The 14547-nt window shown below is 39.7% G+C and overlaps 1 protein-coding gene across 1 annotated transcript in view; it reads left to right on the top strand.

The window, feature by feature from the left end:
- The window catches only part of LOC106919846 (anosmin-1), a 59892-nt gene that overhangs the window by 23751 nt on the left and 21594 nt on the right, over positions 1-14547 (top strand). Inside the window, exons 3-4 of the mRNA XM_014990481.2 lie at positions 9931-9993; positions 10314-10536. Of these exons, the coding sequence (XP_014845967.2) occupies positions 9931-9993; positions 10314-10536 (286 nt within the window). The remainder of the gene's footprint in view (positions 1-9930; positions 9994-10313; positions 10537-14547) is intronic.

Raw genomic sequence — 14547 nt, 5'->3', positions numbered from 1 at the left:
GCGTATCCTTGACAAAGTATAAACAGGCAGGATGCATGACCAAATATCTGTGCATGTTCACAGATATTTGGAGAAAAAAAAATATGGGACTGGAGTATCAGCGCCAAGAAGAAAGTAGGGCTTCACAACATCAGCAAAATATTAGAGAGCTTGCCCCTGAAAATTGCAGTGATGATATCTGTGACGATTAACCCACATTTTCTTGACACTTTGTTTTTTACGATTGTAGAATCTCTCCATTGCTCTGTATGAGAGTTGGCATCTCATCCATGAAAGACTTGCATCATCTGTGGGACATTAAGGGCAGTTAGAGTCCAACCAGCTGGGCAAGTTTATTACTTATATTCTGAGCCTAAATACCTGACACTTAAGTATAGTTTCCTACCAAATATTCCATCCAAGCAGTCTTGAGCAATTGCCATATTACAGCCATTAGCTATGTGGTGCCTTTTTATAGCAGTCATTGGGCAAGAAGTGGGGTACACCCTGGAAAGAGCCCCTGTCTATCAACACAGAGAAACACAGGGCAGCAACCACTCACACATACACATGTCTAAGGACAACTTAGAGGGACCATTTAACCGAACAGCCATGTCTATGGACTGTGGGAGGAAGCTGGAGTATCCAGAGAGAACCCATGCATGCACAGGGAGAACATGCAAACTCCATGCAAAAGATCCCAGTCAGGCATTTGAACCAGCACAAATTGCCATATTGCAAATTTATTTTAATTCAAAGAAACATCAAAACAGTCTACTTGACGTTACTGAAAAAATGAGTAAAATTTCATACAGCAGCTATACCAAGATGACATGCTGACTGTTTTTTATAGTGATTTTGCATGTAGCTTATATCCATTCATTTGATTTTGATACGTGAACTGAAGTCAAACTTTTCCAACTACGCACCCAATAAATTTAGTATTAGTATTCAAGTAATACACCTTGTGCAGAATATCATGTCTTATTTCCATTCTGGTGAGTGAAACAAACTTAAGAGTCTGATATTAGCTGTTTAATTAGTCAGTCTATCCGAGATATTAACGAGGTTGCACACCATGACTATACATAGTTTTTGTGACTAGAAATATATCTGTGCACCTGAATTTATCTTTCATGTTAGCAGGGGAGAGTGTTGAAGCCTTACTGGACTCAGATGATTCGCAGTGAAAGAGGGCCTTGCTCTGGGCTCTCTGCTGCTTCTTCTAGCACTCTCATTAAACAGACTTTGAACCCTTGCAAAGGTGTAATAATATATAATATATATATATATATATATTTTTTTAACCTACCTTTATATCCCTTGGCACTGTGTCTATACTGAGATGCAAAGGTGTAGTTAACAAGTGGGCAAAAGTTTCACATATTTATTTACTTCCATTAGCTACCGGGAACTTTTTACATAAGCATCACTCCTGAGATGGCTATAACTGGATGTACAGGGGTTGCTGTATTTTACGCTCAGAGGGCTCACTCATTTGTGAAAGTGATAGCGAGACCTCAGATAATAAGATTTTCTCTCTACTTGATTAACAATAGGGCTCTGTTGGCTGCCAGAGGTAAACGGAGAGTATAGAAGCTGCTAAGATCACAATCCAATGGATCCATAAGATGATTGCATAATGTATTGAGTTCTAGTCATCATTGCAGTATCTGTATGTGTGATACTGCAATTGCGAAAGACTGCTTGGATAAAATTTGAAGTGCCATGCATTCAAAGTCTTCTTCAGATGGATGAACTTGTCCTCCCCCTTGCCCACACAAATGCTGCAGATCTCAATGAAAAAGATCCTGAAAATCATAAAGAGCTGTGGCATTGAGATGATTAAAAAGAAAGACATGGAGTAAGAATAATGAGAATAACTTGCAATCGACATTTCAACACATTTTATGATTTTCCTAGAATAGTTCAGCCCTAAAATGGTATTAAAGACTGGAAGCATCGAGAAATTTCAAAATAATGCAAAAACGGAATATCTGGAGTCATATTTGTACATTTAAATAGTTGGAACCATGCGAGTTTTTCTTGTTTTGCTGGTTTGGACTATTTAGAGATGCAACAATTAGTCAGCTAAAGGTCAAAATCTGTCACCTTCATTTAATGTCAAATTCAAAATTGATACCTCTATTAAAGGACGTGCAGCACGTTTTCCCTGTCTTGGATGTTATTGTTCCTAAAGAAAACATTAACATACGTAGCTGACACAGTGTGGTTAAGTCCCCATGCAGATTAAACCAGGAAAGGGCTTCCTAATTCTTAAACATGACAAAACCTGGTTTCTAGGTAGCAGCAGGCCGGTTGGTAAACATTATTTACCCTGAGAGCCTCACTGATTCTGTGCAAATGAAGTCTGTGCTGCTGTGCTCCCACATTCTAAATCAGTCTTCATGCTCGCAAGGGCATTCTAGTTTGAGGCGCGCTATATATATATATATATATATATATATATATATATATATATATATATATATATATATATATATATATATATAAAAATTATCCAGGAAAATATGCTAATTTTTATTTGGTTAAATTTATTATTACAGGATATAAGGATAAGGGAATATGCTGTAAAACCAACAAGCTTAATGCAAGTAGAATTTTTTTCCCCCCCAAAAGAAGTTAAATTTAATTTATGATCCATTTACATGTCAATCCAATTTAGATACTATGTTAGTATTTAAAGCAGAAACTTCATCTTCCTAAAAGATCATATGGATAATATTGATTCTTTTTTTTGATACAATGCTTTGCCTTAATGGTGCCCTTGGGCGATGGGTGACATTGCAGACGAGAACTCGCTTTTAACAGGAAGAGACATCGAGCAGGACCAGCCTCAGGAAGAGGCGGCCATCTGCCTCGACCGGCTGGGGGATGTGAGGACAGGAAAGGGACACAAACACAGAAAGATAGGACATTGAATGACTGCAAAGGAAGGCAGTTAATTGTTGCAATAATATAAACATGCATGAAGAGAAATTAAATTAGATTGCACAATTGGGAAACATAATCAACAGTTCACAGGATGTTGTGACAACTGATTGTTCTGTATCCGGTTCCACTTCAAACTTCAGGAGCCACAAGAAAACCTGCAGTTTGAGAGCAACATGATCTTTTAGAATAATACAGAACTTCTGCTGTATTGCAGAAGAGAGAAGGAATAATCTTTAACTTTCTTTCTGGGCCGTAGACGAAAAATCATCCAGAGACCTTTCAGTAGATGTCTAAACGTCGATCTGCAAGTCTCTAAAGAAAAAAAAAAAAAATCAAGTTTGAAATGATTGAATGCATAAACTTAGCACACACTAATACTTGTATATTATTTGTTGTTGTAATGATATTGCAAAATGGAAGCATGTATAAAATTAAAACTATGAGACGGAGCACAGAACCCTGGAGAGATCCATGACAAACTCTTTTTAGAAAACCTCACAATCTCATAACAATTGTAAGAAGAATTAGACTGTTTTAAATGTTTTATTTGCTTTCTGGTTTCCAACAAGTTATTTGAAGTGTGATTTTGATTAAAAAACAAAAAAACAAAAAAACACATTCTTTTGTCCGGATTTAATTGTGCCTCATACATCTTAGTGCATGAGTGGCTGATTTAAAATTATGCTCAATGTTGCCCCTTCTGTGATGGAATGAAGAGGTACAACAAAGCAATTAATAAATATTACATGCATTCAAATACAACCTGCAGCTGTGTAAATCACTAGAATTGCCTGGAGTAATTGTTAACAGCAAAACTAACATACAAATGTATGCTATGGCCCAAGTGAAAGGAAAGTATTGATTAAGGTTTCATTTATCAGATTCTCTTGTGAACTATTGTCAGCATCCCTTCTAATCAAGACAAAGTCTTGATTAGAAGACTAGGTGCGTAAAATAACAACATTATTATAGCTGACAAGAGACTGGGTACAGTGTGGAGACATTTGTCATCTCAAATCCCCGATGTAAAAGGGAAATTGGGTGAGAAGCGAAGATGTTGCGATGGTGTCTGTTTCAGCAGAGGAGAGCGAGAGAGCGCAGGAATCTACTCATCATTGGGTCGATGGTTATGAGCAGAGAGCTGCTCCAATAATTGAGTCTGGTGGCTGAGAAGTGTGAAAAGCACCGGGGTAGCAAAAAAAAAAAAAAAAAAAGAGCCATAACTTGATTTGACTGGAGGTGAGATTTACAACGCGTGTGATAAACAACGGCGATTCCCCCGTATCTGAGACTCTCGGCGGATGCAGGAAGCTACGGGGGACAGCAAAGGCACCTTGTAAATAATCTTTGGCACTAGCGTACCCTGACGCTGAACATCAGTGCTGGGATCGATATTTTCTAAGCTTTGAGGAAACTGGATCTATATTTTAGCAGGTTTTGTTTGCTGATTTTAATCTAAAATATCAGAGAACAACTTCATCATGCACAGATGTGTATGCAAACATTCTCAGGAAAGAAAAAAAGAGAGGAAAAAACTTAATCTGTATTGGCATGAATTATGGTCTGCATATTGTTATGCAAACATTGTGTATTGTTGCACCTCTGGGTAACCTTAGCTGGTAGCTGTTCATGGTTCATATAGTAAACCAAAGCCCTTTGCATGACATTTTATATGTGGACTCTTTCCTTGGTTTCTGTTATTTCAGTCACTCACTGGGGGCGCAGAGTGTTTTTATGATGGGTGGAGATGCTGTGATGGAGAAAGGCAGTTCTATGCATGCACCGCAACCAGAAGCCCCCCTGCCTCAGTGCTACACACTCCACCCACCATCGCATTCCCACCACCTCGCCTCCCCACCTCGTCTCCAGCATGAAAAAAAAAAGAAATAAAAAAAGTGAAGATGTGCTGTGGCGTTGGCTGCCATTCAGCCTGACTCTCTCAGCGACCCCACAGAACGCCTTTCAGGCCCCTCCAGAGTAACAACTGCTGCATTTTATTACAGCGTGAAATGGGGAGTGAAAGACTGCTATGGATGCTCCTACTTAGCCATGCAGAATGTGTCACTGTCAGGACGATAAGAGGACAAAGAGGAAATCAGAAGCCCAAGCAAAATGCTTCTGCCGCGGCTCAAAGCTCCAATAAGGGGAAGCAACCCGCTGGTCTCATATTTGTTTTAGAGGAGAGCACTTATGCCCCTTTGGGTGAAATTAGTCCAGAAATATGTTAACATCGCATAGAATAATTACATGGGTTCCTCGTGTGACTCAAACAGATGGTAGCTGGATTGGCAGTTGGAGAAATGTGCTAGAGGGAAACCCAGTGACGGCTCCCCTACCGGGAACATGTGCTGCGTCCAGTTCAGTTATGTCCTCCGCTCGAGTTACTTGGTGTATTTTCTCAAATTAATTACCAAAAGTCAATTACTAAGTTATTAGCATAACAATATGTTGCAAAATGTTTGCTGGGTTCCTTGGTGGAAATAAAAGATTCTTCTATTTGTTATTTTTGGTACATTTTAATTTGCAGATATTAACCGTTAGCAGTAGAATCAATGTTGCACATTTTAAACCCCAAACATTCAGTTATGCTCCGTAAACTGACAACTACCACATGTTGTTGGTTGTTCATTTTTTTCTCAATATTATGATTTTTATCTAAGATGTGCAAAATTATGAAGTGGGGAAATGATGCATGGCTTTCAAATTATTGTTTACTCTGAAAGTGAGATTTAGATTTGTTTACAGCATGCTTTTAGTCTGATACCCCAAAATAAAATCAGGTGACATTTTGGACCACCATACAAATTGATACATGAGGCAAAAATTATGAAACATTGAAACATAAGGATAGCAGCATCATATAAGACTTTGTATCCTCAGCAGGGACAAGAGAGTAGTCTGGTAAAAAGCGTGTTGTTCTACTCTTTGCTTCGTATGGGAGCGCAGCACAGAGGGTCCGGACTCTCGGCTACGAGAAACTCTTGCTTGTTGGAGGCGTGGACTCGGTTGAAGTTTAATATTTTACCCAATCGTTAAAACAAGCAGGACACCAGCTCTTGAGGACTCAAGTGGGCCATCTCTGGTGTAAATAAAGAGTTAGAAGGGCTCAGTCAAAGCCCGTCCCTAAATCCGATAGAGAATCTCTGGTGAGGCTTAAAGATTTATGTTCAGACACTTTCCATCTAACCTGACTGACCATGAGTGAAGAAAGATGAGCTGAATTTCAGTACTTAGATGTGTAAACCGGGTGCAGACGTACCCCAGAAGACTCACAGCAGTAGTTGCAGTTCAAGTCGATCTTATAATGTTTTACCTCAAGGGGGCTAAATACAAATGCACTTCTCAGTTTTGAGATTTTTATTTGTAATATAAACAGTGCAACAACGTAAAAAAAAAAAAAAAAGTTAAAAAGTGTGTAATTACTTTACCAAAACACTGAAATTCAAAATCTTTTTTTTTTCTTTTCTGTTGAAGGCTAGATATTCCTGGCAGAAGAAAAAAAAAATCTGGCAAAGAAGAAGTAAAGTTTCTGGCTGTGTTTCAAGCTGTTTTACCTCCCTTGGCAGCATCAGTAACATGGTTTAGATTGAGAACCAAACTGTGTAAATAAGAATCAGGAACTTGATTGATGATAGCACCTTTGTAATTATATCCAGCTATCCCATTTACTTTGGCAAAACATCTGTCGTCGGCCCTCCTCTCCCCTCCTGAAATGTCAGGTTAGTGGGTGTGGCTGGCAAGGAACGCTGACAGATTGGCAGTTTCCATCACACCTGCAGGGAGCTATCTGCCTCAACACCGATACTTATCTTTTATTAAGAGTGTCATTTACGATAAAACCCACTACCAGCAGAAGTTCCTGGTAGGATTCAGTTAATTTCTTTTTTCATTTAGAGGGAAACTTCTAAAACAAACAACAACAAAAAAAAAAAAAAAAGAGTTGTTATATGTGGGTGAGAAAACACTAAACTCACAGCCAGCTTTCGGATCTGTGTTGCAATATCTCTGGTACACAATGTGCTGTGCTAATTCATGCAGCTTGGCACAGAAGCTTAGACCATCTCGAGGTGACACTGACTGTAACGTCGCATGAGTAGCTGGGGAGTTTGCACCTTAAGAAAAGCCAGAGGAATACGTTCAGTCTGTGATTGAAGATTGTTCAGTGAGCAGAATGTGCTTGATCCCTGGGCTTATGTGTGTATGTTTAGTGATTTGTAGAGGGGATTTGGAGGCTTTTCATGTGCGTCTATCGGTGGAATGTCCTTTAGGCTGTGGTGCAGCTCCTTGTCACCAGTCCAACTGCTTGTTGTTTAGGCTTGGGGATGCAGTTCTTGCTCGCAGCCCAGATCAAAATAATGATATAAAGTTGACAGATTATGAATAGCAGATGATTTTCATCTTCATAGGCTGAAACCTGCCTCGGATAGCTCGGCAGAGCTCAAGTGTCATCTCAAATCCCTGAGCTGCTGCAGAGTTTTCACCTGCCTGGCTCTGTCTCAAACCACATTAGCTCCTTTTCAAGCTCTCATCTTCCACCAATTATCTCTTCACTTGACACTCGTACGCCTGAAATTACAGGACTGATATCTGCATTGCTATGAAGTCATTAGGAAAATACCTTCCCTCCCAACAGTCTCGAGCCAGCAGTAAGGAACTCGTCACCTCGTCCGCGCCCGAGCTTATTCCTGCCGGAAACGATGCTGGCGACGCAACGAGAGACTGAGTGTAATGGAGTGCTGGCAGGCTCTTGGGCGTCTTCCCTTGATTGCAGCGTGTCCTTCAGAAGCAAGGTTTATGTTTCATAATGCACCCGTCCACCACACTCCATAAAAATCAAATAAACTTTACACCAGGGATGGTTAAATAATGACAGAGCTGCCTAATGAGCGAATTAAATAGCAATAAATACAAATCTGGCCTTCTGACTGAGATGTGAGATTTCTTACATCAACCACAGTGTTTAATGCCGTCCCCGCTGCACGATAAATGCCCTCATTGAGCCAATCTGCTGCACTGTACCTTACATAACTCTGCAAGTCCTTTTCACATGTTGGACTGGATGAGAAATAAAGGAGAACGTCTTGAAAGTCCATTATTCAATCTACCTTTAGCGCTGTAGTCGATGAAAGAGGCTAAATTAAGTAGGGTTGAATGAGGGACTTTGGCAGGTTGTCGGGTGGTGCGGTTTGGGCTGCTCCCAGTGCTGTGCAGATGCTGCCTGGCAGTGGTTTCCCTGAGCTTGCTCTTCTCTTTCACACCAGCTGCAGGAGAACATAAAAAGCCTTGCTCCTCTGCATCTGAACTCTGTCTGCAGAACGATCTGGAGGTACCGCGGCTGTTTTATTGAATCTGATTCGGTGTCTGTTGTCGTGTCTAAAGCGAGAATGGTTGACTGGTATTGCAGCAGAGCTTCTTTTTTTTTTTTTCATTGTATCATCTCATTATGCTTGGTAAATTGAGTTTGAGCTTCGTTCATCGTGAGGTTTTTCTGTAATTCCGTGCCTGTGTCGAGCGCTTGGTAAATGCGTTCCCTGTGTTGAAAGAAAAAAAAAATCTGAATCCCATGAACTCTAAACCAAGTGTAACATGTTTTAAACTCTTTAAAGAGGAGTTCATTCCCAGTGCCAGAGTGCATCATGCACCACAAAGCCTTGCCTCATAAGTGTTTTTCACTTATCAACCGCTAACATCAATTAATTTTTTTTTCTTAAGATTTTACGTGATAGACTAGGGGTGTCCGGGTTCAGTCCTTCAGAGCTATCTGCACCTTTTGGATGCATGCTTTGTCCTGCACGCCTGAATTGAAATGTTGAAACCGCTCATCAGAATGTCATTCAGCTCTGCAGCAGTCTGGTAGCGAGACATTTATTTGATTCAGGTGTGTTGGAGAAGGGGCGTATCTAAATGTTGGTGGATAGCAGCTCTCAGTTACTGAAGTTGGGCACCCTGGTGGCAGACAAACACAACGTTGCGGAAATAAAAGCCTGAAATGTGCTGTGTGCAACTATATTCAGACACAATGGGTTAGTGAGTGTTATAATAGCCTACATATCAGATGTTCTTATGCTATGACCATATACGCTGGAAAAAAAAAAGTGATATCTGAGATGCTGATACCTTCCATGTGAGCTTTGCACTATGAACCTATCTTTTTTGTCATGTTTTATTTTCATAATATTTAGTTTATGTATTTAGATTCTTACAATGTCTTAAAGTATTTTTGCTACTACTATAAGGTGAACTTTCACCACAACTCAAGTCTGCAACTGTTTTTTTTTTTGTTTGTTTTTTTGCAGGATTGCCCTGTATTTTCCTTCATCCCATTAACTCTGACCTCACAGTATGATGCCGCCACTACCATGTTTCAGCATGGTGATGTGCTAAGCTAGTTTTTTGCTTTACATGTTGGTCAATTTTTTTTTTTTACTTAGAACTGAGATTAAACTAACTCTTGTCAAGTAGTTGGCATATTGAAGCAGTTGATTGTACTACTTTCTACTTAGTAGTAGAAAGGAGGCGCCTATCTGTAAAAAAAAGAAAAAAGTGAAACCCTTTACTTCCTATTTCACAATTATGCACTGTCCATGTAAAATTGAAATAAAACACACTGAGGTTTGTGGTCGCAGCGTGACAATGTGCGAGGTTTAAGGGGTATGAATGCTTTTGCAAGACACTGCATGTTTTGGCTAGGTCTTGTTTAAGGTGAAAAGGAAAGATCTGTCAGGGTGACACCATACCAAGCCAAGCATGAGTAGATTTCCACAGCGGCCTTGATTCTGTCTGCAGACCCTCATTTGCTTTTGTAGTAGACAGTGAGTGTCCTTTGAAGGCATGCCTGGCATTTGTAACAAAACACGGTGTGACTGGTTGTTGTGAATGTGGCGGAGGAAGCGCCTCAGCGAGGTGTCAGTTAAGATGCTGGTCCGCGCTCCGCAGCAGCTGGTCTTTGATGTGGCTGCGTCTTTTGAAGAACTTACACCCTTCTCCTTTTTCCAGTGTCTGGAGCCCTGCAAGGGATCTTGGGACCTGAAGGAAAACCAGTGCCAAGATTTATGTGAGGTATGTTACTACTACCACGAATAACTGAGCTTATACCTCAGGATTCCAGGGTTTGAGCTTTCTGAGACCCAGTGGGGAAATTTCACCGAGGGGAAAGTCTGAAAGGGGTGTGAAGTAACTCTTTCTGCGCTGTAACGACACCCTCCTGAGAGACTGAATCAGAGCCATTTAATATGCTCACCGTTTCAGTGACTCACAAGCTGAAATCTAAACAGGACAGTCACTGTTAAGTCAAAGAGCTGCTTGTTTGCAGCCAGCCATTTAAAAACTAATCTGACATATATTTTCCCTCTCCTTCCCCCTCTTTCCTCTCTCTTTAGCCCCTTTTTCCCAAGAAGCACTACGAGTGTCTTACAAGCTGCGAGTTCTTGAAGTCCGTTGAGGGGGTGAAGCAAGGCGACTGCCCCGCGCCAGAGAAGGCCAGCGGCTTTGCTGCAGCCTGCGTAGAGAGCTGTGAGGAGGATGGAGAGTGCTCCACAGTCAAAAAGTGCTGCAGCAACGGCTGTGGTCACACCTGCCAGGTGCCCAAGAATCTCTACAAAGGTAATAGGAAAAAAAAAGTAGGTGAACTTGCATCACAATGAATGAAAGTGAGGGCAATATTTATCCTCAAAGGGCAAAGTAAGCAAATGTGATTGTAATCAAGAGCAGGAAAACTGTCTTTGAACAGCTTTCATAGAGTATTTTTTGAGAATAAATTGTAAGTATCAGCTGTTTCTGTTTTCTGGCAGCAGATCACAATATATCAACATAATAAAATTTAGTAAAACCACAGCAACAATTTAAACTTTAGGATTATAACATTACTCCATTGGGGGCATCCATCCTGTGCTCCCCCTGTGACTATTGCATTTAAAATGGCTTTAGTAGCAATATAATGCTGATGTTTTTCCTGTCTTTTTTTAATGAAATTAACATCAAGCCTTACCATACAGAAGGAACATAATGGATTTTCAGAAGTTTTAGACCAATAAATGATAGTTTTAGTGATTTTATTTTATTTTAGGCAGGAATTAGCAACAATATGTAATTGAACACCAAAACAGCCTCTGAACAATACCTTTATCTCACTTCTGTGTACTTTTTTTGTTGTTTTTTTCATACATTTGGCCATATGTCAAACTCTGATTAAACCTCTATGGATGACATGTCTGTTACAATAAGTGTGATGTTGAAGGACTCAAAGGCAGCGAGGCGGAGATGACGCAGGGAGCCAGAGCAGAACAAAAAAATGATCACAGAAATGAAGAACAAAGTGAACGTGGAAGAAACTGGATTTAACAGGAGGAACCAGTAAGGAGTGACTGAGAATGAGGTGTACATATACTGGGGAGGTTGATTACTGAACAAGCAACAGATGGGTGATTAGAAATGGGTTGCAGGTGTGAGAGGAGAGAGCAGAAGGCAGGCTGAGGAGAGAGAGAGAGAGAAAATGACACCGGGGGTGAGGGAGAGCATGCAAGCTGGGGAACTGGGAAAAATGAATCTAACTCTAACAAATAAATAGGCACAAGGAATATAATGAAACTAAAGTAACTAAGAAAAGACTGAAGCAAAGAAAAACAGACACACGGCTGATCTGATCACAGAATAAAAACTAACAAACTCAGAAAAAATAAACACACCCAAACCCAAAACAACTCAAGACAACGTCATTGGTTACCTATAAAAAGTTCCTAGACAAGTAAAAAAAAAGCTATATGCAGGAGCCCAAGAGTCTCTCCAAAGGTAACAGAAGGAAAGAAATGAATCACAATGTATATTTCTCTTCTGCAGAAGTAAAAAATTCAGCGGTGGTTGTTTTGGCCGCGCTCTTATTGCTGGTGGTTTGATGAACTGGATGGCAAACACTGAGCAGCTGCTTTGTTACAAACACAACAGAAGGAACAAGTGTTGTATTGGTTTACAGCGCAACCACACAAAGTCATTTCACTTGCACTGACTTCATCATTCACATGGCACAAGTAGTTTTCCAACCACAGAGGGGCATATTAAGAAGGCTGTTAGCCTGCTGAGGAGCTGGAGGTTTGCAACATGTTGCCTGTGGACTCCACTTCTCATCCAATGATTGGAGTGTTTAAAGGCTGATCCACTGACAAAGAAAACATGCCAGCGTGTGGCTCTGTAGCTGCTTTTGGGAAAATAGCAGCTGCCAGTTTTGTTAGTAATGACAAATTGTGTACTTTGCGACTGCTTCAGAATGAAAAAAACCTGTGTTCTCTTACTTGAACGCATGTATGATCAGACAGAGCCAAAGAAAGAGTAAAATGTTTTTTATTAGAAAAACAGTTGCTACCAATAAGATAAAATAATAGTCATGAAAGCATAATAGCAGTAACAGTGTTGATATTGTTTGTGTCGATATTGTCTGGTTTAATTGGTTTATTAATAGTATGAATGTTGAAAAATTGTCTATCGGGTTTATGTTTTGTGTCAACACTATTACATATAGTGAGAGCAAATTTTACAGTGCTCTCCAGCACCTCTGACAAATTGTGTAAAAAAAAAAAAAAGAAAAAATCTTAACATGTTTTTTTTTTTTGAGTTGCACCATTTCCCTTCTAAAAACTTACATTACATTCATTAAAATTGAGTACATTTATTCAACAATGTAAATAGATTCCACATTTAGAGTAATTATTTAAAACAAGATGCCACATTTTTTGGCACTTGCGTTGCTAACCTGCACAGCCTCCAACAGGAAAACATTTAACTTTAACGTGTCACAATGTTGGAGCAAACACACTGATGAATGTTTGACAAATCCTGTTTGCACAATTCTCTCTGGACCTTCCAGAGACTTGGGTTCTCTCTAAGGCTGTCTGTGGGGTGAGCTGAACATGGAAGAAAGTTGGTTTTGTGTCTGCTGAACCATTTCTGAGTGGATCTGGCCATATGTTTTAGATCATTGTTTAAAGATGACGACTCGTATTCAAGTTTATACCCGGAGTCTGCCAGGTTTTTCTTTGTAATGTCTTTATCAATAAGTATCTGTTAGTGCAGGGTCAAAATCAGGGGCAACACTCACACGGTGAGAGCTATTACTTTATTATTATCATAAAAAAGAGAGACAAGATTATAACAGAAAAAGTCTTTTGTTTTAGTTTTTATTTCTCGAAAAACAATTTCTGATATCTCCGTACTCCCTCTGACTTTGTCTTAAACATCTGAATAATATTGAAAAGTTGTTTGTTTCTTTTACTCAGTAACTGCATCCATGCCTGTCGTCAACGCAACCTAATTCAGTGTGTTCACAGATCGGAAAATAATTGGATTTTTGAGTTTCCAACCAGTCAGTCATCTGTCAAACTGAGCTGGTTTGACAGATGACTGTCTAAGCACATAACCAGTTTTCTCAGTACAACTTGACATTTGTATGTCTAGACTGTCAGGCATACAAATGTATAATCCTATTCACAGGATATGTTTATCTGAAAATAGATAAACCTACTGAGCATTTTAATGGATTTCGAACAAAGGAACTTGTCTTCACAAAGACTCACAGTTTGTCTAGTTTAGCAAAGAACAAAGAAGCTCAGAAGATAACACACATTTCTACTAGTATTAACCTGCTCCTTCTGCCAATTGAAGCTCTCACCTTCATAATAAAGGTATATGTAGGTTTTGGAGTAAACCCATACATGAGTAATATGGTTTCCCAATCCGTACAATGACGGGGTTTTTTTTTTCTTTTCTACTTGAAGACTAATTCGAGGAGATTCAGAGTGATCGGCTTTACTTTGGAGTGAGTCACCAGAAGGAAATGGCAGCAACAGTGATAGATAAATATTAGCATTAAATTACAAGTGGAAAATATAGAAAGCGCTGCAGATAATTTATTGAATTAGATCAGAGATCAGTTATTCATCAGAAGCACAGGGTTCCCAGGCGAGCAGACTGTGTCCGACAATTTAGCTGTGTCCTCTAACGCGTGATAGTCCAGGCACTCATCATTTAATTATTGCTTTATACTGTAGCAGATTACAGTAACAGGATCCATCAGCTAAAATAAGAGCTACTCTCCCTCCCCCTCTTCTCTCTTCTTTTTTATTAACTAAATTATATATCATAGGTAATGATGGGCTGTCAGGATTTTAATGTGATTAATTGCTGCAGTTTGCATCCCTCTCTGCTAGACATCAATGGGAAATCTCAGTCATGTAAACGCAGATAATCTTACATCTTTTTTTTTTTTTTTCTTTTTCAACTGCGTGCTCAGAATCATAAATCTTTTATTTCATCTCTTTACATTTCGGTTCACCCACGCATCCGTCACACCATTTCTGCTGCAAATTGGAATATAGCTCCTCGTATTGAAATCGTAGGTTAAGCTCAAAGGAGTTTTCACAGACACAGATGTACCCAGGAATCTTAGCTCCAGTAAAAATAGTTTTAATAGTGCTGCCCAAGGCGACTGGGTTTTTCTGAGTCGTTATGTGAGAGAAAACCGAAAGGCCCCCTGAACCTGGAGATTGGTAGTAGGATCTACATTATACATGCTGTCAGCAGCTTATATTGCTGGCGGCCTAAGGCCATAACAGAGTTGAGGAGATG

The sequence above is a fragment of the Poecilia mexicana genome, unplaced genomic scaffold (assembly GCF_051168715.1).
Source record: "Poecilia mexicana isolate PSO_F unplaced genomic scaffold, ASM5116871v1 scaffold_2, whole genome shotgun sequence".
NCBI lineage: Eukaryota > Metazoa > Chordata > Actinopteri > Cyprinodontiformes > Poeciliidae > Poecilia > Poecilia mexicana.
Note: the sequence above shows the minus strand (reverse complement) of the source record. Positions and strands in the feature narration are given on the sequence as shown.